The sequence below is a fragment of the Molossus molossus genome, unplaced genomic scaffold, assembly GCF_014108415.1.
Source record: "Molossus molossus isolate mMolMol1 unplaced genomic scaffold, mMolMol1.p scaffold_m16_p_1, whole genome shotgun sequence".
In the NCBI taxonomy this organism is placed as follows: Eukaryota; Metazoa; Chordata; class Mammalia; order Chiroptera; family Molossidae; genus Molossus; species Molossus molossus.
The window spans coordinates 196,855,662-196,879,826 of NW_023425344.1; the positions used below are offsets into that span (position 1 = coordinate 196,855,662).

At 41.5% G+C, this 24,165-nt stretch overlaps 1 protein-coding gene across 1 annotated transcript in view; it reads left to right on the forward strand.

Moving 5' to 3' along the window:
- The window catches only part of FAM81A (family with sequence similarity 81 member A), a 44,231-nt gene extending 20,492 nt beyond the window's left edge, over window positions 1-23,739 (forward strand). Inside the window, exons 4-8 of the mRNA XM_036279505.1 lie at window positions 9,570-9,699; window positions 11,698-11,804; window positions 17,732-17,867; window positions 20,026-20,221; window positions 23,054-23,739. Coding sequence (XP_036135398.1) covers window positions 9,570-9,699; window positions 11,698-11,804; window positions 17,732-17,867; window positions 20,026-20,221; window positions 23,054-23,178 — 694 coding nt within the window. The 3' untranslated portion in view covers window positions 23,179-23,739. The remainder of the gene's footprint in view (window positions 1-9,569; window positions 9,700-11,697; window positions 11,805-17,731; window positions 17,868-20,025; window positions 20,222-23,053) is intronic.
- Window positions 23,740-24,165: the final 426 nt, after the last annotated feature.

Here is a 24,165-nt window from a genome sequence, read left to right on the forward strand (position 1 = left end):
TGTGAGGAGGCAGGCGTGTGTGCAGACAGCAGCTAACGGGCTTTTCCTGCTGGGCACGTGGATTTGGGCCTGCTGGGCGAGCGGCAGTCCAGTAGCAGAGACTGAACGAGGCCTGATTGACCACTTTTTTTTTTTTTTTTTTTGATTGACCACTCTTGTGTGGTTTTCTACCTGCGCCTGAGTGAACTCCAGTCTCCTTAGTATGACCCTTAGGGACAAAAACCCTGCTGACCTCCTCACCTTTGTTTATGCTTGTACTATACATTTCAGCAGTGATTAACGGCTTGTTGTTTCCTGAATGGGCCATGCTTTCTATTACAGTGCCTTTGCACATGCTGTTCTTATACCCAGCATGTCTTTCCTCCTTCTTTTCTAACTTCTAGTCAGCCTTTAAAATGCTGCTCAAATGTCACCTCCTCCAGGAAGTCTTCCTGATAGCCCACTCTCCTGAGCTCCCCTAGCATTCTCTGTTCTATTGACTCTCTCTGTTGTCTTCACTGTCTTGGGTTATTTTTGTTCAAGTGTCTGGGAACAGTCCCTGGAAAACAGTAGATACTCAATAAATGTTTGGATGAATGAATGATCTAGAAAATCACTGTAATAGGATGAATTCTCTCTTTGGAGATCGGCTTAAAAGAAACCCCAGCTCTGTGACAGCTCTCAGAACAGTGAGGAGTTAGGAGAACTTCAGGGCTGCAGGGCAGAGGAGGGACTCAGGAGAACTTGGAGGACCTTCTTGGTCACTTTCATTGCAGATGAAGACGAAGCGAGGCAATATACGTAAGAGGCTCAGTGCGGCGCATGGGATGGTACGAACATACAGCAGATGGGAGCTGCTGTTATCTGAGGGGCAGCAGGGAGATCATCCTGGTTCTAGTCGCAAAATGGAGATGGTACTTTGAAACACTTTCAGAAATTTTACATTCCCCTCTGCAGTTTCTCGTTAACGGCTCTACCCCGCTTGTTCCTTCTCTGAAACAAATACTTTTACTCTGGAACAATTAAAAAGTGTGTTTTGAGCACCACATGTTTTTACTGTTTTATATTTGACTTTCCCCTATAATGTTAATGAGACTTTAATTTAGGAAATAAACTTAGGTGAAATAAAAATTCTTTGGCAACGTTTTGGCTTTCTTGCATTGGTTATGTTGTTGTATTGAAGATGAATGAACTTTTAAAGTGATATTCTTACATTATTGGGCTGCTATATTATTTCAGATTTGTTTCAGAGTGTTTCGAGGTCGTTGGTGATGTGACTGATAGGAAACAGGTCCCGGTGGCTCCTCTGTAGATCCAGCTCAGAGGGGCAAAGGCAAATTTGCCATGGAGGTGAGATCCTCTTTACCTCCACTAAGCATAGCACACCCTAAAAAAAGACTTTCTTAAAGTTTCCCATTTCTCCCTAAAGCAGAGCTCAGGGTATTTAGCTTTTCCTGTTCTTGCTGGAATATTTGTTTATTTCTCCCTTGTGTTCTTCATTTTTCCGCGACTCATCGGCCACATCCACTTTCCTCTCTGAGGTCTGTTTGCCTGGTGTCAGGGCCTTGGAGAATTATCTGTATACTAAGGCCGATGTGCAGATTCCTGCAAGGTAAACCAGCCCAGGTGCAAAGGAAAAAAAAGATAAATCACACATCATCAGATTAAAGATTTTTGACTATCATAAATGATACTGTTCCGAACATTCACATAGTTTTTGTGTGGTCATATGTTTTTAGTTCTCTTGTGTATGTACACCTAGATGTGTAATTGTTGAGTAATACAGTAACTCGGAACAACCAGACTGTTTTCCAAAGTGGCTGCATCATTTTCCGTTGCCAGCAGCAGTGTATGAGAGCTCCCGTTTCTCCACATCCTCTCCAACACCTGTCTGTCTTTTTGATGATGGCCAACCTAGTGAGTGTGAAGTGGCATCTTGTGATTTTGATTTGCATTTCCCTTAATGACCAATGATGTTGAACATCATTTAATGTGCTTATTGGTGATTTGTATCTCTGCTTTGATCCTTTGCCCATTTTTAAATTGGGTTATTTGTCTATTATTGAGTGTAGGAGTTCTTTATATATTCCAGATGCAATTCTCTTATCAGATATTTGAAAAAAGTCTCCCCATTCTGTTTTCTTTTCATTTTCTTAATTGGGTCCAGTTGGTTCTTTAAAAAAATATTCCTATCTCTTTATTCATCTATTTAATAAGATATTGTCATTATACCTTCATTTACTTTTTAAAGCATGTTTCTTTTTTTTAATCCTCACTTGTTATTTTTTTCCATTTATCTTCAGTCAGAGTGGGAGGGAAAGAGGGAAGGAGGGAGGGAGGGAGGGAAGGAGAGAGAGAGAGAGAGAGAGAGAGAGAGAGAGAGAGAGAGAAAGAGAAACACTGATGTGAGAGAGACAGATCGACTGGTTGCTTCCTGCACGACCCCTACCAGGGCCGGGGACCAAACTGCAACCGAGGTATGTGTCCTTGACCAGAATCCAACGGTGATTCTTTGGTCCACGGGCCAACGCTCTAACTGCTGAGCCAAACTGGCCAGGGCTAAAGGATGTTTCTTTTATTTCTTCGATGATCCTATATTTACAATGGCTGCCTTGAGTTTTTGTCTTTTATATTTCTGACTTCTGCTCCTCATGGGCAGCTTCTTTTGTCTGCCTTCCCCCCGTGTATAGATACATTTCCAAGTTTCTTTGCATGTCTAAGACTTTTTGTTAATAACTGGACATTTTAGGTAATATATTGTTGCAATCTGGTATGCAGACACACTGGTGTTTATTTTTGTTGTTTGTTAAATGACGTGGCTGGATTATTTTAGTGATGTCTATTTCCCCCACTATCTGAAGTCTTACATGTCCCTCCTCAGAAGGATGCAAAATCACTCTGTGATGACAGTGGTGGTTTCAGCAAGGCTCTCTTTGTCTCTCTGCCTGATCTTTTATTAAGCTGTCTGCCTCTCTTGGTACCACACCCAAATCTTAGACTCCACTAATTGCTGGCATATCGCTCTACTGTTTTTGACAATGCCCTAGAACGTAAATTGCTCTGTGATCTGATTCAGTTAAATTATTGCCAGCATTTATGAGGTTAATGACACACACACACACACACACACACACACACACACACATATTAATTATTATAATATGGAAGATGAGAAAATGTTTTAAATGTCATTGCTTATAGTATGCTATGCCACTGTGTCACAAGCTGTAAGAGAAGTTCTGCTTAAACAGGTTGCCCAAGTCACCTGTTGCTTGACCTCTGGAACCCTACTGGACTTTTGACCACCTCCCTGTTAGCATTGATTTGTTGGCGACAAATCATTCTGCCTCCTGATGGCCACAACTAGGAAGTGTACCTGGGAGATTGCTGCCCAAAGACTGGAAAAGGGAAGGAAACTGGCAATCTGTGATACAAAACATCAAGGATGAGGTAGACACGCGATCAGATTCTTTGCAGATTCTTGTTTAACTACAGTTATTGAGCATGCGCATAGCCATGGTACAGGGCTGAGGCTGTCTTTTATGAGTGTTTTTTGAAAAGACAAGAACAGTGTCTGTGATTCAATACTAGCTGAAATACCAATATTGCTTTTCCCCTTCTCTATATATTATGCATGATTTTATATATATGCAAATATATATTTGTGTATATAATTTCAACCTTATAAAATATGCAAGATTCACCATTTGTTAACATTTTGTCCTGTTTATTACTCTTTTGCATATAACATTTTTTCCTGAAACATTTGAGGGTAAGAATACATTGTTTTTGACATAAAAATCTGAGTTGATTTCACTGTGAATGTTTTCTGCTGAGAGGCTTTGGTGCCCCACACTGTGTCTCTCCCTGCCTTCCCTGCCCGCTCTACCCCTTCGTTTACACGAGTGTGCACGTGATGTGTGCTGGTAATAGACAGTCAGGCACGCTATGAAATACATACACTGGGAAATGAAGGCTCGCCAGCTCCATCTCTGGTTCACTCCTTAGAGGTACGTAACTAATGCTAACAATTTGGTGTCTGCCCTTTGAGACTTTTCTCATACACTGTTGTAAAATAATAATTTATCATTGTAGTAATGTAATGATTTGCAGCAAAATAATCACCTAACAGTGTGATTTTAATTTTAATTTTACAAAGTATTATATATATTATTCTGCCACTTAATTGGTTCCACATAACAGTATATTGTGGGCCTCTTTCCAACGTGCATACAGATCTAGCATCCTTTCTAATTGGATGTGGAGTATTCTGCTACATGTATGTACCATAATTTAATGTATTTAACCACTCCTGTGTCAGTGGAAATTTATGTGTAGTAGTTTTGTTTTCAAGTGAGACACAACACAAGGTGTAGCTAGTGAAAATAGTGAACCATGAGCTTCAAGATAATTTTGGAATCTGCCCAGATAACTTTTAAAACATATGGTGTCGCTTGAACAGCTCTGTAAAGATGATAAAACTGGTCCGATGGGGTGATATCTGATAGTTCCCATCTAGTAAGCTTATGTGTGGATTGGAAAATAATGCCTTTCCTTAGTATTTTTGTATTTCATGGTATGTTAAAACTGCAGATTCCCCTTTATGAGTTAAACAATATTTTGCTAAAAGTTATTAACTCAAAATTTAAAAGAAAGGTCTATATTTGGTGGTGTTTTTTTTAACCATCATTTGTGAATTGGGGATGAATTTTGAGGACTAAGTGAAATAAATGTCAAGTATCTTGTATAGTGCAGGGCACATAGTAAATATTCCTTATATTTATTCATTCATAAATATTTATTGAGCCTCTACTACATGCAAGGCACTCTGCTAGGGGCTAGGGTTTTAGTGATGAAAAAGGCAGATAACATCCTTCCTTACATGGCGTTTATATTCTATCTAGCAGGGGAGACAGACATTAAACAACTTACTGCAAAATACTTAATTTTACTTATGATTAGGATAATTTAGTTTGATTTTTTTTTTGCTTACAGTTTTGTTTCTTTGGGGTTAATACGGAGATTGAAAGGTACATAGAAATATATTCATCTTTCAAGATTTAGAGTATATACTGCCAAGTTGCCCTCAAGAAAGCTTATAAATCTCTTTTCCTACTTCTATTCTACAAACTTCAACATTGGGCATGAACATTAAAAAATATTTTCAATACAGAAGCACAATGACATAATTGTTATTTTAATTTATATATACTTTATTATAAATATTGAAAATTTTAAAATTCATTTGTGATGTTTATCAGATTGTTTCAAAATATTAACAAAAAATTTTAGCCCTAGCTGGTTTTGCTCAGTAGTTAGAGCATCAACCCTCAGACTCAAGAGATGCAAGTTCAATTCCCAGTCAAGGGCAGTACTTGGGTTGCAGGTTTGATCCCTGGCCCTGGTTGGGGTCGTGTAGGAGGCAACCAATCAATGTGTCTCTCGCACACCAATGTTTCTCATCCTCTCTCTCTCTCCCTCCCTTCCATTCAATCTAAAAAAATCAGTGGAAATTATCATTGGGTGAGAATTAACAATAAATACATTAAAATATTTTAAATATTTAAGTCAACATTTTTAAAGTTCTGTCCTAATAAATTCTTCCTGTCACTTTCAAAAAAGATTATAGCATTTTAACAAAACAACTGAGCCAAACAAGTTGTTCAAATTGGATAAAATGTGAGTCAATACCAAGTAAGAACTTCAGGAGTCTGGAATAATAGAACCGTAGCTTGCTTTCTTCAGACTCTGATACATCACACGTTCTCCCGGTTTTCTCGGTGTGCTCACCATTGTTCCCTGCCCCCTACTCCTTGCTTCTGGGTTTCTTCTCACTGAAGCACGTTTTTTAGTGGCTCCTTCTGCGTGGGCTGTGGGCGATACATTTTTTATTGTATGTCTGAAACTGTCTTTACCTGTATTTTGCACTTATTCTTGGATAATAGGTTATTTTCCCTCAATTCTTAAAAGAGTTTCCTCCATCATCTTAAGATATCTTATGTCTTCTGAGGTCTGTTGAGTCCTGTCTTATACTCAGTCTTTGGTGGATTACCAGTCTTTAGTCTCTGGTAGCTTTTATCTTTTTCATGGGTCATCTGAATCTCACCGTGCTCCATTTCTTTTTACTTATCCCACTTTGTATTCATGAAATACTTTAAAACCTATGCCTATCTCCAGTTTTATGAAATCGCCAATGCTCACACCTCAAATATTACTTCTCTGTCATTCTCTCCATTTCCTTCTTTTGGAACTCCCCCGCTCTGCCTTGACTTACGTTGGCATCTCTTCATCTGCCCTCCTTGTTGTATAATGACTTCTCATGCTTTGAATCTCTGTCTGCCTTCGCTGCATGCTGAGTGAGCTCCTTGCCACTCTCTTTTTAAAATTATTTTTATTAATTTATTTTTGTTACAGATGTTTCTCCTTTTCCCCGCCACTCTCTTCTAATTCACTGATTTTTATCCTCGATCATGTCCAGTCTAGAGTTTGTCAGGTCTGTTTGGACAGCTGTATAGTTTATTTCCAGAATTTCTAATTTTTTTCTTTTATACCCTCATTTTTCTTTCAGCTCTGCCTATTTTTGTTGACTAATTTAGCATTTTTTTTTATGAATGTTAATCTAGCTTTGATATTTTTTTGGTGTCTTAAATATATTTATTTTAAACTTATTTGATCCCAGTTGGTGTTTTGTTTTGTTTTGTTTTTTAGTTGGTGTTGTTTTAAATGCTTTCCATAGCTGGTGGAGCCCCACTCAAGTCTCTGGTTTCAGTCACCCTGGTCATAAATGGAGCCAGTTCTTGTCTTTCTTGCCCCACGAGAACTAAATTTCTTCTTACTGCTTATTGCTTTTCAGATACAGCCTCTAACACCGGATGTAGCGAAACATGTGCCTTGCTCTGTCTTCCCTACCATCTCTCTGCTTTCCACTTTCTGACATTCTTGTTTGTCCTTTGGGTTTATACTTTTTTTTTTTTTTTTAATTGTTCACCTGGTGTCATCTTGATAGATTTTCAGGAGGGAGCCAATATAAGGGCGTATGTGTTGTCCATGATATTTAACTGAAAGACCAGAGAGTAGTTTCTAGTTGTAACATTTTAATACAAAGTGATTAGTAAATTGGTTAAATAGTATACCTTTATAGAAAGCCTCCCGAGCACTGACATGCTGTCTAATAGTTACTCACAGCTTATGAATCTTAGACCTGTTTTATTTTCTCTAGCTTCTGGAGGAATACAATTTAACTTTTTAAAATTAGTATGCTGTTTTTAATTGTTGATTGCAAATATTCTCTGTGATTTAGAGAGTGAGACTCTTTTCCGTATCTAAATCGTTTAGGGAACAGTTCATAAACCTTGTTCAGGCCCCGGGGCACACATACATCTTAAAGAATACACCCCAAAGCTTTTAGGATGATTGTAGACTGCTGATTTACTGCAAGTATGAACTGGCCACAGGCTTGTTCTTCTTCATGTGTATTTATAATGACTTGTTCAGCAAGTTTCCAAACAATCTTCTGAGCTCATTTGTCTGAGTCAGGGGGATAACGAACAGATGTCAAATGTAACCTCCATCAATAGTAGGAAAATATATATATAAGCTGAATATCATTTTGGTAGTGGTGGCATAAAACTTTTTTCCCTTTAATTTCTAGATGCTACAGTACCTGTACTGGAGAGGTAGAGTTCCCACTGTACCATACTTTGTGGAGTAGACATTCCACAGACACCTAGTGAGTGAGTGAATTGCACCCCAGGGTCCAGCCACGGCCTCTTCACCTCACTGTGTGTGGCCTTGAACCTGACTTGACTTTCACGACAGACATAAGCCCACATGTCTCTAGCTCTGGCTTCCTTCTACCCCAGCCTCATTTCCGCTTCATGGGGCCAGGCAGAGACGGTGGATAGTGCTTAGTCCGTAAAATTATAACATATTTTCTGTACGTGGCCGATGATCAAAATATTTTCTTTGGGTAATTGTTTTCTCTATCAAAATTACACGTATTTATTGCAGGAAAGTTGTACAATTTAGAAAAGAATGAAAAATAAGAATCACACAAGATCCAGAGAGAGTTGGGTAATATTTTGCACGCCTTCTTGTGATAGTTCAATGACTGTGTGCATCAAGGTTCACTCGAGGAAACAGAGAACACTCTTAAGTGTGAGCAGGAAGCGATTTCTTACAGAACAGCACAGCCTGCAAAATCATCGGAAGACTGGGGGCAGCAAAGGGCAGGAGACCGACGAGCTTTCGGGAAAATAGGAAGTGTGGGGATCACAGACAGGGGCCATTGATAATCTTAGCTGCCCACGGACGCGAGAGGTTTTCAGGAGTGTGCTGGGTGCGGCGTTTTGCCCGTGCACCTGCCTGCCCACTGCTGCCAGAGGAGAATAAGGGCTCCCCTCTCCTTCCTTCCACATCTTGCGCGATGCCTCCCACGGGTGGGATCTGAACCTGCTAGGAAGGGAGGGCGGGAAGTGGGCTTGGGGCTTCTGCCCCGGTGATGTACAGAGAGCCCTCACCAGGAGCAAAAGGCTATGTCCATTATGAGTGACCCACTCCACTCATACAACTGCTTCTATAACACCCTTAGGACCTGTCCTGAGTGGGCTTTTAAGTGTCAGCATCCTTCTAGATGGTGCCAACCTATTGGGTGTGACTATCTGTAAATCAGACCTGACTTTTTCTCCCTCAGTCCACTTGGTCATCAGAAAACTCCTCCAGAGGCCACAGGTGTGACTTGAAGGAGAGCTGGTACAGGAGCAGGGCTAGATGCCGTGGGCATCTGGGCTCATGTCGCTGACTTATGCCTTGATGACCTGTTCAAGCTTGATGCCCCCTTGAAGCTGGAGTACTGCTCAGGGCCACGTGTATGGCCTGGTGTTCATGACGGACTGCCCAGATGGCATGGTCACTTCATGTCCCGGGACTCGGCTTGCCGTCTCTACCAGAGCCCAGTAGCAAGCCAGCAGCTTCTTCTCAAGGCAGGGCTGATGGTGTTGGAACAGGGGTGACTTTGTTCTAAATCCCTGGGGGTCCATTCTGTGACTCCTCCTGTTAGGTCTGGACAAAGGCTTACGCACAGCTTATCTGCCGCCGATACTTTGAACACCGTGGAACTGCCAGGTTGTAGGGCCCCAGGGGCAGAGCCACTTCCTGGGGCCCCCTGCTCTGGCCACCCTCAAAGCATACAGCCTTATAGGTGGTTTGGTAAAAGGTTAAGAGGAGCATTTCAAGTGTGGTAGAAATTGCCTCCAAAATTCAAAGAGGCCCCAAACTTGAAGGGCGGAGGTGCCTCTGGAGAAGGAGAGGCCGCATCCACGCGCACTGTTAACGTTTTGGGCTCTCACCACACATTCGCTCCTGTAGTCGCGAGCACTGTAAAGCCTTCGCCCCTTTGATGGTTACGTCTCAAGTCTTATTAAGCACATCCCTGTGGTTGAACTTGGAAACCATAATGAGGGCAGCTCCCGGATTCATCGAACCTCGTCGTGCAGTGCCTTTGAGTGGGGCCGTGCCGTTTGTAGCAGGGAAGGAAGCCTTAGCACTTGTTCAGCTTCACTGAGAACGGGCTTTGTTGTTTGCCTGGACAGATGTGACGCCAGCATAGCCAGACTCTCCGCAGAGCACAAAACAACCTACGAGGGGCTTCAGCACCTGAACAAAGAACAGCAAGCGGCCAAACTCATCTTGGAAACAAAAATCAAAGACGCGGAGGGACAGGTATGGCCTGTTTCAGGTAGCCGTTTAAAAGTGGTCCTTGGCCCAGCCGGTGTGGCTCAGTGGACTGAGCATCGTCCCATGGACTGAGAGGTCCCGGTTCAAATCCCAGTCAGGGCACATGCCTGGGTTGTGGGCTCGATCCTCAGGGGCGGGGGGGGGGGGGTGTGCAGGAAGCAGCCGATCAAGGTTTCTCTCTCATCAATGTTTCTATCTCTCTCTCTAAAAAGTCAATAAAAACATATTTAAAAAATAAATAAATAAAAGTGGTCATTGTTCTTAGATCAGAATAACATGGGGCTGACTGTCCCTTACAGGAGAAACTAGCTAGGGCACCTCAGATAAGCACCATCTCTTTTCTTAGCTTCTTCCTTCCTTCCATATCACTGGAGCGGCGCTTCATGAACATGGCAACCAAACCACCGAGATTTTTCAGTGCAGTCCTTATTTCAAAGATTCTTTCCCCCCATTCTTAAAACAATTAATTATTGCATAAATTCTAAATTATAACTCCCACACGACCTCTTGCACAGGTAAGTGGCCAGCATCCCTTGACATGCCGGTCATTCCCATTTGGGTTCGGGGAAAGGTTGCTGTGTGCGCTGGGACTCATCATACGTGCTACCGCATCCCATCGTCCGTACGTGGGAAGGCATTAGGACAGCGCCACAGGATAGGCTGGCGGGGGGTGTTTAGGGCATCCCACCTTGAAATTCGGAGATTAGTTAGAGAAAGCAGCATTCTCGGCATTTCCAAGTTTGTGTTTGGGCACTGAAAGCACTCCCTTTGCCATCATGGGGCCGGTCTTTCTAGGACTTTCCCCATAGTATGTGCTCTACTTGCTCCTCTTCACCCAAAGAGGGACCGTTCCTGTAAAACAAGTCAACGTACTGGATTAAAAATACTTGTGTCCTAACCGCGTCCAATAAGTATCCAAATCTGCTGGTGTGAAAAACACAGACATTATAAAACTACGGAAGGAAGACTAAAATGACAAGTCTAATTGTTTTGATCAAAGATTGAGTGAGGATAGAATTATTACACCAGAAAATAAATGCTAAGGAAATATTAGCTTTCTGGTAGCCAAGCCAAGTATAGTACGTCTAGAAATCCATGAAAGGGGATATGCTTTTTCTCTTTGTTCTGGATCTGATAAATCTTGTTCCCTGAATCTTTAAGGAACATTGAACATCATAATTGCAGAAAATAGAGACATTTTATATAGCACTAGTTTTCAGTTAAATGTTAGTAAAAAGATAAGGGAAATGGGTGGGCAGTGGGAGAAGGGAGTTGGGGGATGAGGTTTACAAATTATATTTTCTGGTGACTAAACAATACGGAGGTAAATCTGGGACCTTAATGGATTTTGTAAGTGATAAGAATTCCATTCTTTTTTTTTCATCCTCACCCAAGGACATTTTTCCTTTTTTTTTTTTTTTGTTCAGATAGAGTGGGAGGGAGAGAGAGGAAGAGTGAGAAACATCAACGTGAAAGGGACACATTGAGTGGCTGCCACCCACACGACCAACCAGGGCCAGGGACAAACTGCAACCAAGGTACATGTCTTTAGCGGGAACTGAACCCAGGTTTCTCAGGACCGCAGGCTGATGCTCTAACCGCTGAGCCAAACCAGCCAGGGCCAGAATTCCATTCCCTGGGACTAGCAGCACCATTAGACATTTTAGGATAGAAGTGGCGGTATTTTGTGCCAGCAGGTGGAAATCGTGTTCCTGGGCAGACACCGGGCTTGCTCATCAGAGAGCTGTCAGGTGCTCAGTGCGTGATGAACACTGCAGCGCTGCTGCCTGGGCTTCCCGAGGGTGCGTGTGAGACATGGGGGTGCAGAGTGCGGGGGTGCAGAGTGCGGTGGGGTCCTGAGCGAATGTGTTCACTTGGACTGCATCTTCACGCCAGGCGTCTAGACTGTGGCGTACTCACTGTTTTCTGAAATGACCTCTGGAAAGGTTTGATGTGACATTCCAAGCAAAGTCTCTTTTCCAGATTTCTCAGCTTTTGAACAGAGTGGACTTGTCAATGTCAGAGCAGAGCACCAAACTGAAGATGTCCCACAGAGACAGCAACCACCAGCTCCAGCTCCTGGACACTAAGTAAGCAGCAACGTAGGCGCTTTTTTATTTATTTATTCTTTGGTGTAAGTTCTTCATGAACTTACTCAGTACTACATTTTTTCCCCTCTTGGTCTTTACTTATTACGTAGACAAAGTGAAGACAGTACCGGACGCTCAGAGGAAATGTGGCCATGTAGCATGCTGTCGCTTCCCCTTCCGAGTTTTTGGTTTTGGGGGTTGGATAATCATCCATCCATTCAGTCAGTGAATAGCTGAGCACTGGCCAAGGTGCTGAGGATCAGTAATGAAGAGAAACAGACTCTGTTCTTATTCTTGTGTGGTTGGTTTCTGTCCAGGGAGTTGATGAGCCTGAATTAAGTAATGACTACAATAAGTATTTGCTGTATTAATACAAATGGTGATAAGTGCTTTGACAGGAAGGGACACAGTGTGATAGGCTGAATAATGGTCCCCCAATATCACCACGGAGCCCCTGTGAATATGGCGCCTTGCATGGCACAAAGGGACTTTGCATATGTGATTAAGATTTAAAAATGTGTAAATTATCCTGGGTTATTTTGGTAAACCCGGTGTCACCCATGGAACTCCTATAAGAGGGAGGCAGGAAGGTCAGAGTCGGAGAGAAGCCGTGTGACACGGATGCCGATTTGGAGTGATGTGCTGTGACGATGCAGGAAGGGGCCGCGCACGGTGGACGCTGAAAAGGCAGGAAAACGCTTCTCCTGCAGAGCCCCAGAGGGAACCACTTCTGCTCACTTGTCAACATTAGTCCTGTGAACCTGGCTTCAGACCTCTGGCCTTCAGAGCTATAAGAAAATACAGGTGTTGTTTTTAGCCACCAAGTGTGTGGTCATGTGTCCCAGCAGCCACAGGGTGCTCCGAGAGTGAATGACAGGCCTGGTCGTGGGGCCTCCCTGAGGAGGTGATGTTTGGAGTAAGAGCTGACGAATGAATGAATGGGATTCGCTAGGTAAAGAGGGAGGTAGGAACGCACGGGATGGAGAAAGGCGGCGGAGGGAAACCGCAAATGACGAAGCCGCCTGGGACGGAGAGCAGGGAGTGAGGGCTGGAGCAGAGGGAGGCTGGAGGGCGGCGGGCGAGCTCGCAGGGCCTTGTAGGCCCCCGTCAGGACTTTCCGTTTCTATCACTACAGCAGTGAGGAGCCACTGGAAGATTTCAAGCAGATGAAATGATATAATCATAGAACCAAATGATATACTGTACTCACACACACATATATATACAGCTTTTTCAATGGCCTCGATTGCAGTTGGAAATGGATCCCAAGGAGCCGAAGCAGAGATGGAGACATCAGTAGGGGGCACTGTTTCAGCAGTCCAGGTGGACGAGGTCTGCACTAGGGTGATTCTGGGCTATCTAGTCAGTGCCCTACAATTTGTTATACTTCCACATTTTGTTACAGTGACCCTTTAAACTGTACTTGCCCTCAGTGAAGTTCATCGTCTGCTCTTCTGCTCAATCACAAAACCATACACCTTTTCCTGCCACGGAGCCTCATGGGCTTGGCATTTTCCTGCCAACGCAGAGCCAGTATTGACTATTTATGTATATGTGTGTGTACTCATGTGTGTGTATAAATACATAAATGCATATTTGACAGTACATCTTTTAAAGATGACTGCAGTGAGGAACTTTGTTAGAGTCTTGTGGAAAGTTTAAATTAATCCTTCTCCTGGTCCACACATCTCATTGCCTCCATGTTTAATGCTCTTTCAGGGTTGTTGCCAATCTAACAGGATTTTACTCTTGAAAATTGCATTTCTTTTCCTCTGATTATCTGTATTTATATAATTATTGAGTTATGTCACATTTCTCATAGAACCTATAAGCTGACCAAGTACAGAAAGATCTCTCCAGTCTTCTTTCTTTGATCACACAGGAAGAAAATACACATCTTAGTGTTTTGGTTTTTTTTCTTCTGTGAATTATTTCCTGAGGCGATATTACTCGTCAGCAGACATGAACATCTTTATTTTTCTTCCTACAACCTAAAGTCCAGAAGTCTCCACACACAAGCTGTTCACAGAGGAAAGGAGACAAAGCCATTGGATGAACTAGGAAAACCCCATCCCTCAAAGAGGTTGTAAGGAAACGTACCTATCTCATCTTGGCTCTGGGTAGAGGAGTAAAAGCTATTTTTTGAATATCAGGATCACAACACAACCTTTGTATGGATTTAGAACTGTAGTTCACATTACCCAAGTGGCTCGGAGGAAACCACAGTGGATAACTATCTTAGAATGACCCTGATTTGGTCTGAGAGTCCTTGCAAATGCAAATCCTCAGTCTTCAAGCCTTTCCACAGACAAAGAAAGTCCTAAGGAACATGAATTTTCAATCAAATATTATAAATCAACACAAGGGAAAAGCCAGATAACTGATGGAGTCAGAAGAAACAGCAAAAAGCAGAATCAGACTTCTGAATACTACATATATGGGAATTATTGGATAACATAAGTATACATGTATATATGTATATAAGTATGTACGTGTATATATATGTATATATATAGGTATTTATGAGTGCTCACACACATACACACACATATTTTTGAAAGTATGACTAAGGGATAAGAGATTATAAAAAATGATGAGTCAGAATTTAAACAACCAAATAGAACTTCTACAGAATGTAATAATCATTGTAACCTCTGACCAGGGAGCCTGAACATGATCCCAGGGGAGCTCAGCCTATGGCCCCACCTGATTGTTGAGCACAGCCCTGCCCAGACAGGGAACCCAGCCAACAGCCCTGCGCAAAAGCAGAGCATGGCCTGCGGCCTTACCTGGCTGGGGAGCCCAGATGACAGCTCCACCCAACCACAGGACAAAGCTTCCAGCCCCGTGCACCTGTGAGGTACAGCTTCCAGCCCCGTGCACCTGTGAGGTACAGCCCCACCCAGCCAGGTGTAGTTGCAGAGCCCAGCCTGCAGCCCTGCTCGATTGTGGAGTCCAAGCAGCGGCACCACCCTGCCAGGGAGCACAGCCTACAGCCCACCCAGCCAGAGGGAATTGCAGAGCCCAGTTAGTGGCTCCAAAGGACTATGCAGCCCATTCAGTAGCCCAACCTGGACAGGGAGCCCAGCCAGTGGTCCCCACTACCTCAGAGCATGGACAGCAGTTCTGCCCAACTACAGACCTAACATGTATAGAACATTCCATCCAACAGCAGCAGGAAATATATTCTTCTTAAGTGCACACTACATTCTCTAGCATACAGCATATGTTAGGCCACAAAACAAGTCTTAACAAATTAAAGAAGATTGAAATAGCCTGGCCAGTGTGGCTCAGTGGATTGAGCATCGCCCCATGGACTGAGAGGTCCCGGTTCAATTCCTAGTCAGGGCACATGCCCAGGTTTCGGGCTTGATCCCCAGTGGGGAGTGTGCAGGAGGCAGCTGATAGATGTTTCTCTGTCACATCAATGTTTCTCTCTCTCTCTAAAAATCAATAAAAATATATTTTTTAAAATAAAAGAAGAAGATGGAAATAAAACCAAGTATCTTTTTTTTTTTTAACCATAATAATGTAAAATGAGAAATCAATAACAGGAGGAAAACTGGAAATTCAACAACCCATTCTTGAATAATCAATATGTCAAAGATCAAGAGGGAAATTTTTAAATCTTGAAATAAATGAAAATGGAAGCACAACATACTAAAGTGTATGGGGTTCAGCAAAAACAGTTCTGAGGAAAGTTTACAATGATAAATGTCTACATTATGAAAAAAGAAAGATATCAAATAAACAACTGAACTTTATACCTCAAGGAATTAGAAAAAGAATAACAAATAAATCTTAAAGATAGCAGAAGGAAAGAAATAATAAAGCTTAAACTAGAAATAAATGAAACACAGACTAGAACAATAAAAAAATGGGAAAAATAAGCAAAACTAATTGTCAGTTTGTTTGAAATATAAGCCAAATAGACAAAACATTAGCTAGGCTAACCAAGAAAAAAAGAAAGAAGACTCAGACAAATAGAATTATAAATAAAAGGGGAGACATTATAGCTGATACCACAGAAATGCAAAGGATCATAAGAGACTACTATGAGCAATCATATGCCAACAAATTGGATAACCTAGGGGGAAAAAATTAGTGAATTTGTGGAAACCTACAACTTACCAAGACTGAATTATGAAGAAATAGAAAATCTGAACAGACCAGTAATGAGTAAGAAGATTAAATCAGTAATAAAAAAAAACCCTGACAAATAGAAGCCCAGGACCAAATGGCTTCATGGATGAATTCCACCAAATAGTTAAAGAATGATTAATGACAGCCATTTTCAAACTCATCCAAAAAAATTGAAGGGGAGGGAACACTTCCAAATTAATTTTATGAGGCCAGCACTACCCTGATGCCAAAGCTGCATATAAACACTATAAGAAAATATCCCCAATAAACATAGATGCACAAATTCTCAACAAAATACCAGCAAATGAAATTCAACAGTACATTAAAAGGATCATATACCATGATCAAATGGGATTTATTCCTGGGATGCAAGGATGGTTCAATGCATACTAATTAATTCACATGATACACCACATTACAGAATGAAATATAAAAATCCTATGATCATCTCAATAGATGCGGAGGAAGCATTTCAACATTTTTTCATGATAAAAACCTCTCAACAAACGAGTATCGAAGGAGTGTACCTTAACATAATAAAGGCCATATATCACAAGCCCACAGCTAACATCGTACTCAGTGAGGAATATCTGAAACTTTTCCCTCTAAATCAAGAACAACTCTCACCACTTCTGTTCATCATAGTACTGCTCTCTGGAAGTCCTTGCCAGAGAAATTACATGAGATAAAGAAACAAAAGACACTGAAATCAGAGAAAAAGAAGTAAAATTATTCCTGTTTGCAGATGGCATGATCTTCTATATAGAAAACTCAATAAAGACTATACAAAAAAACTGTTAGAATAAATGAATTTAGTAAAGCTGCTATGTTCTGGACGTCTTCCCGGTCAGACAGGCTGCAGGTTGTGCTCCACAGTCAGGGGTGCTGCCGGCTTGGCTTCCTGTCCAGGTCAGTCCGAAGAGCTTTACTTTTAATGACCAGGAAGTTGTACTTACCACTTCTACATGTGTCCCATTACGCGCCTTAGTCATGTGACCACACCTAACTGTAAAGAAGGCTGGGAAATGTAGTCTCTGGCTAGGGGGCCATGTACCCAGCTGACATTTGAGGATGTCTTAATAGGAAAGAGGAGGCAAACAGATACTGCAGATAATTAGGGTTTTTTACCACAATGGGTGTTTATTTTATTGTTAACATTTATGTTCTTTTCTCACATATATTCTTTTGTATATTTCATAATAAAAATAATAAAATTAATTAAGGGAAAGCAGCAAGCGTGAAGTGTTATTTTAAGGTATTTGGAAAGGGAGAGGACCAGAGGAATGGAGAATTGGGTTATTTTTTTTCTTTTAATTTTCTTTTTGATTTAAATTAGAAAACATCTGTATGGAGGCAAGAGAAAATTTTAGAACATTTACGAGAAAGGGAGCCACGCTCCAGTTTTGGGAGATAAAAGGGAGAAGGAGGAAAATAGGGGAGGTTGGAGGGGAACCAGAACAGTGTTCTCTGAGCCCGGAGCCCTAGGGGGCCGTCTGGACTGCAAAGATTACAACTTGGTGTGGCTTTGTGTGACTCTGTGACACCTCAGTACCCATACTGTCAGCTTTTCACGGGTAGGAAGTATTATCAGGTGCTTCTCTATTTTATCCTCTTCCCCTCCCCCCTTTCCAAAATAGTGCTAAGTGCAATGCTAAGAAAAGGTAAGCATGTAATTCTGAGTGAGCTCAGTTTAAAGCTGACATATTTATGAGAAATTTGATAGCCAGAGACTGAGGTCATTTTTAAATTGTTTTGCATCTAACTTGCTGACTCTTTTATTTTAGATTTAAAGGTACAATTGAGGAACTCAGCAACCAGATTTTATCTGCACGGAATTGGTTGCAACAGGAACAAGAACGGACAGAAAAAGAGCTTTTACAGAAAATTGACCAGCTTTCCTTGGTTGTTAAGGAAAATATTGTAGGTATTGATGTTTAGCAATAACATGCTGAAATTATTTGATGGAGGTCTGCAATATTTGAGTAAATCCCAGTAATTTATCATTGATTTATTTAGCAGCATATTTATCTGTCCCATTGTATCTTGCCATAGAATCCATTTCTATAGTTCATATTGATTCTCTGTGTTTGTTATAAAGAAATGGAGCACTTTGATTTGTTTTGATTTAACAAAGGCTAAGTAGAAAATTTTAATACTTTCAGCTAAGAGGAGTTTAAGTGAAGACCTTAATGAACGAAATATCCACCTGCTTTTATAAATAAAACAAACAGCCCAGCCGGTGTGGCTCAGTGGTTGAGCATTGACCCATGTACCAGTAGGTCGCTGGTTCGATTCCCAGTCAGGACACATGCCCAGGTTGTGGGTCAAATCCCCAGTGGGGGCATGCAAGAGATGGCCAGTCGATGTTTCTATCTCTCTCTCCTTCTTCCTTCCTCTCTAAAATCAATAAACAAAAATAATTTTTTAATAAATAGGTAAAACAAACAATTATGTACTTCAACCTACCTTATTTAGTTATTTATTTTTTTGGTACGTGCCCCTAGCTGGAACCGAACCCGGGACTCTCTGGTCAGCAGGCTGACGCTCCAACCACTGAGCCAAACCGGCCAGGGCCAACCTAACTTATTTTACTTTCATGATCTGGTATAAACAGTGTTGACCAGATTTCTCCCTCCAAGCTCCTCGATCACACTAATACCGAGTGTGAGATGTCATGGTGCAGCATGTGAAGAGAATCTAGTGTTTTCTTTTCCAGCTTCCTTTTCCTTGTACCCCACTCTACCACAGGACTAAGATTTACAGAACATCTCAAAACCACATTGAGAAAGGCTTGCACACATAGTATTCAAAACCAGTAGACTGGCACGGGTACTTGGCAGGCAACTTTGGTTTGGTTGTTTAGCCTGAGTGTCTCCCTCCCTCTTCTCTTTTCGTGCGCTGCCTCCTCCTGTTGGACTTTGTCGGAGGGGACGTGACTGGTGCAGTTTGCATCTCTGGCCCTGTTCTCTCTATGCCCAGCTGTTGAACTGCAGATTCTGCACCAACAGCATCGTGAGAGCTTTGTCATCCCACAGCCCACTTACAGCGGGGAATTTGTCGTCCTGGCCTCCAGAGCTCACCTGCAGACACAGATTCCCACACAAATGAAGCCTGGTGGAAAGAAAAGGAAAAAGAAGGGAAAGGAAGGAAATATTTATTGTATCAAATATTTCTTTAGGTGCCCTCCACATTTTTATCAGATCTACTGATTGATTTACTTAGATTCATGTGAATACATTCGTAGGCTCTGGGTCTTTGGCTCACTGTTATGTTTACATGTGGATTGGTCTAATGATTAATAAACCCAGGATGATGTGGTTTACTAAGATAGCAGCATATTTCCCTTCCACATAGACGATGCCTGGGTGTAGGAATTGCTGGGCTGATGTGGTAGTCCTCATCAGCGATCCAGGATCCTGGTAATAACAGTGAAATATCCTCAGGTGGTTTTCTAAGTAGCTGTGTTGTATTGCTTGTCCTCATAGTTCAGGGAGGTTGCTAGAGCTCCAGTCATTATGTCTGAATTCCAAAAAAGGAGACGGAAAGGGTAAGGGTAGGTATGCCTCAGCTGTCTTTTAACATACATTTGAACTTGCATCTCATTGGCCACAACTCAATCATATGACTACCCCCAACTCAGGGGACAATTGAAAATGTCACCTTTTTAATTTTTATTTATTTTTTTATTTATTGATTTGAGAGAGAGAGAGAAAGGGAGAGGGATAGAAACATCGATGAGAGAGAACATTGACTGGCCACCTCCTGCATGCCCCCCACTGGGGATTTGACCCACAACCTGGGCATGTGCCCTGACCAGGAATCGAACCGGAGACCTCTTGGTGCATGGGTCGATGCTCAACCACTGAGCCACACCAGCTGGGCGAAAATGTCACCTTTATTCTGGGTGACCTTATACGCAGGTGTAAATGGGAGGTCTGTTAAGGAAGAAAAGGATAATGGATATGAGGGTGATCAACAAGCAGCCTCTGCGATTCTGTTCCCTGCAGACTGTTGTTAAATGCAAATGCCGTGCAGACTTTCTTTTCGGAGTAACTGAGTGCAATTCTGTGGATCTCAGGGAGCCAGTGAAAGGGACATGGAGAAGAAGCTCGGCCAGATGTCAGCCAGACTGGACAAAATAGAAGAGAGTCAGAAGAAGCACATGGAAGTGCAGAGAACAAAACAAGATGAGGAGAAGGTGCACGGGCGACTCAGCAAGCTGGAGCTGCAGCTGAGTGAGGACATGAAGGACATGAAAGCAGAGGTTGACGCTGGTAGGCCGAAAAGAAAACAGCTCGCGGTTTATTTTCTCTTCAATCTAAAATCCGCTTAGTCAGTGTTCCCCTACAGCTGCCTATGAACCCAGCTAATGGTGATTCCAGTGAAATGTCCTTCAGTGGTTTTCTGAGTAGCAATGCTGTGTTGAAGTGAAACACTGATTTAATTCCAAGTACACGGAGAGCCACCACGAGGGACAGGCGAACAATGAGAACGGCTTAGCTTGCCACTGATGTGCGCTTTGTGTAGCGCCGTCTGCGGATTCTTTTCTGTCCGTAGCCAGGGTCAGTAGGTCTCCTAATGAGCACGTATCTTTCAGGGGCCTTGGAAGGCTCCACTTTATGCTGCTGGAGGTAGAGCCCCATGGCAATGATGGTTTGCCTATTCTCGAGGTCAGGGCCCATTAACTCACCCTTGTCTAGAAGAAAATGTTAGAGCTGACTTCAGGTTCTGACATGCTGTCTTGAAAGGAGGGATTAGATTTACACTGAGTCAGGAATACAGAACTGGAGCCAGGACGTGAAAATTACCTGAAGGTGGATTTTAACTCGATCTGAGGCAGAAGTACAGCAGGTCCTCGGACGGAGCCGTTCCGTTCAGCATCGTTTCGTTCCGGTGTTGATGCGCTGCCCTAGGGACGCACTCTTGTCAGTTCGCCTGTGGGAAAGTTGGTTTTGTTATCGTTGTTTTGCTTCAAGTCGCAGAACAGATCGTTACGTGAGGACTCGCTGTATCCTCAGTTAACCGGTCCTAAAAAGACACTGGGGTCTTGGTGAGCTTGGGGGCTCTTTGTCACGGCAAGTGTTCAGGGGGAAGCTGGCTGATCAGGGTCAGGAAAGAGAAAAGAGTCCTGGAGTGTGAGAAGGGGACTAAGTTACCTCCCAGCTCCTCCTACTTCCACGACTCCATACTTTCCTTCTGTGCAATTGTATTTTGGCCCATGAAGATCAAAGTACTTAGTTATCCCAAGAATAATTTTGTTTTTACTACCAAGGTTTATTATTTTATTTAAGTAGAAACCACAGTAAAATGTATAAGTTGAGGAACTTGTAGAGATAAAAATGAATTTTTTTTCTTGGTCTTTTGGGCTATTAGAATATGATATTTTTTAAACTTTGCATCATTTCCTGAGTGAATTTATTATCATCTAATCAACATACCATTGAGATTTCTAATATTTAGTACCTAACAATAAATGCATATGAACCTTTTTAAAATTAAAAATATTTATTTTTTTCTTACAAAATCAATACATTTCTTAATGGAAAATCATAAAGCACAAAATATTTTTTAAAATACTCATACCTTCTTTCACCCAAAGGTCATTTCTATGTATATCTTTCTGTACATGTAGGATATACATATATGTGCTTTTTCAAATGAAAACTCATGCTTTGCATACTGATTTATAACCTACTCTTCATTCAGTAATATGTTATACCTTTCCATTCCATAAGAACAGAATTTTAATAAGTAATGTTCATACCTGTTTTTCATGAATTGCCTCTTGAAAATATTTTGAGAGGAAATTCTAAATTTACTTATAAAGATCTTTCAGACGTTGGTTTTAAACACCAGTAGGAATACAGAGTGTATGGAATGCTGTTTCGATAGGGTTTTTCATTTTCTATCTTTCTATTTTGAAATAATTTCAAATTTAGAAAAACTATGTAAGAACAGTTTAAAAACTCTATATACCTTTCATCTAGATTAATTGTTAATATTTTGGAAATTTGCTGATTCTCTTTCTGTGTTTGTATGTGTGTGTGCACGAATATAATTTTTTCTAAATCATTTGGAAGTACATTGCAGACTTTATGATGCCTTTTTATCCCTTTATTACTTCAATCCATGTACCCTAAGAACACGGACATTCTCTTAAATGACTATAGTGCAGTATAATATTGATGAAATCTTTTTCAGTATTCAGTTTTCAGCTTTCACCATTGTTTGCTGCATAGCAAACCTTCCCTGGTCTAGGTTCTAACTGGAATCACACATCATATTAGTTATCATGCTTCTTTATTAATCTCTTTTAATATGGATCAGTTCCTTGGTGATGCTGATGTTATTAAAGAACACAGGCCGGTATTTTGTGGAATGTCTCACAGTTCGGGTCTGTTTGCTTCCTCTCAATTAGATTCAGGTTGTAGGTTTGGGATGTGTCCTTCCCAGGGTGCCTCATCAGGGGTACGTGGTGTTGGTCTCTCCCAGTGTTGGTGAGTTAGCTCTGACCACTTAGTTAAAGTGGAACTGCCAGGTTTCTCCATGGTGATAGTTCCTTTCCCTCTTTATAACTGAGAAGTAATCTTGCCCTGGCTGGTTTTGCTCAGCGGTTAGTGTAGGTGTGTAGGTCCATGGACTGAAGGTTCTTGGGTTCGATTCATGGTCCAGGGTATGTACCTGGGTTGCAGGTTCAATCCCCAGTCCAATCTCAGCAGTCAACCCATCCATGTGTCTCTCTCACATAGATGTTTCTCTCTCTCTCTCTTTCTTTTTATCTATCTATCTATCTATCTATCTATCTATCTATCTATCTATCTATCTATCTATCTATCTAACTATCTCTATCCTTCTCTCTCCCTCCCTCCCACTCTATCTAAAAATCAATGGAAAACACCCTTGGGTGAGGATTAACAACAACAACAAAACTGATCTGTAGAGAGATAACTATGAAACTCTGTGATTATCCTGTTTTCCTGTCAAAGTTTTACTCCCATAGTTTTAGCATCTATTGATAATTTTTGCCCAAATCAACTATGACATGCTGTAGAATTTGATACAGCATTGTTTTTAAATATAACTTGTGGAATTACCTCTTCTTAAAGGGTTTACAGCCATCTATGAAAGCATAGGATCCCTCAGGCAAGTTCTCGAGGCCAAGATGAAACTGGACAAGGACCAGCTACAGAAGCAAATCCAACAGCTGCAGAAGCCGGAAGCGCCCATGTGAAGGGAGCGGGGACAAGGACGTCAGGGTGGTTTCGCCAGTGGGTCTGGGAGCCGGATACCTCTGTAGCCAGGTTGCCGTGGCATTTGGGGTTGTTCTGTTTATGGTGTGCATGTGCCAAGAGATGTGTCCTCATGGGTCTACATGTTTACCTTGAGTCTTGAAAACACTCTGTCTTTAAAAGTATTAAATACAAATTTTACCACTTTATTCCACTCCTCTAAATTCAGTGGGATATCCTTTCTTCCTCCCCAATTTGGAAAGGCTTTATGAAGGTTTATCTCCTTCATTTTATGGATGAAAAGACTTAATTTTCCTTCGATGCTGGGGCTCTAGCCAAGACCTTACTATTTTGAAAATGTCATGGTGATTTTTTAAATTAAGAAACTAATGAATTGCTACAGAAATGTGTTGCTCCTCACCCTAAATTAAGAGAAAGTCCTGATGGATTAGAATTCAACCTTTGAGTCCCTATTTGGATTTTATTATTGTCTGTGCATTTCTTACATTGGTTATCTTCTTGTAAATCTTCTGTCTTTTGTAGGGGGAAGGGACTTAACATTTGGAAAAACCCTCCACCACTTATATAATGAAAATAGCTTAAAAATTGATAACTGCCATCTAAATGGAAAATTTAAATGGAAACTTAAGACAATATCTAGATAATGCCAGGCACACTATCTACGTTGACCACCTAGTTATACCAGGTTTTAATATTGAAAACCTTTTTTCAATTATCCACAGCCTGTATAGTGATAGCCATATATTTAACAATGAAATGGTGGTTAATAGTCCATTTATTGCACAATTGTTCATTAATCGTAATAGGATGTGAGAGCATTTTTCAGGCTTTATGATCTCTTCTCTAAATGTTTCCGTAACTGGCACACAGTGCCAAGGTTTATATACACTTACTGTATTCTTGTGCCTTGGTTTTATCACGTCAATGCACTGTATCCTACAAGAGTTTTATGGACAAAGTAGAAGCAA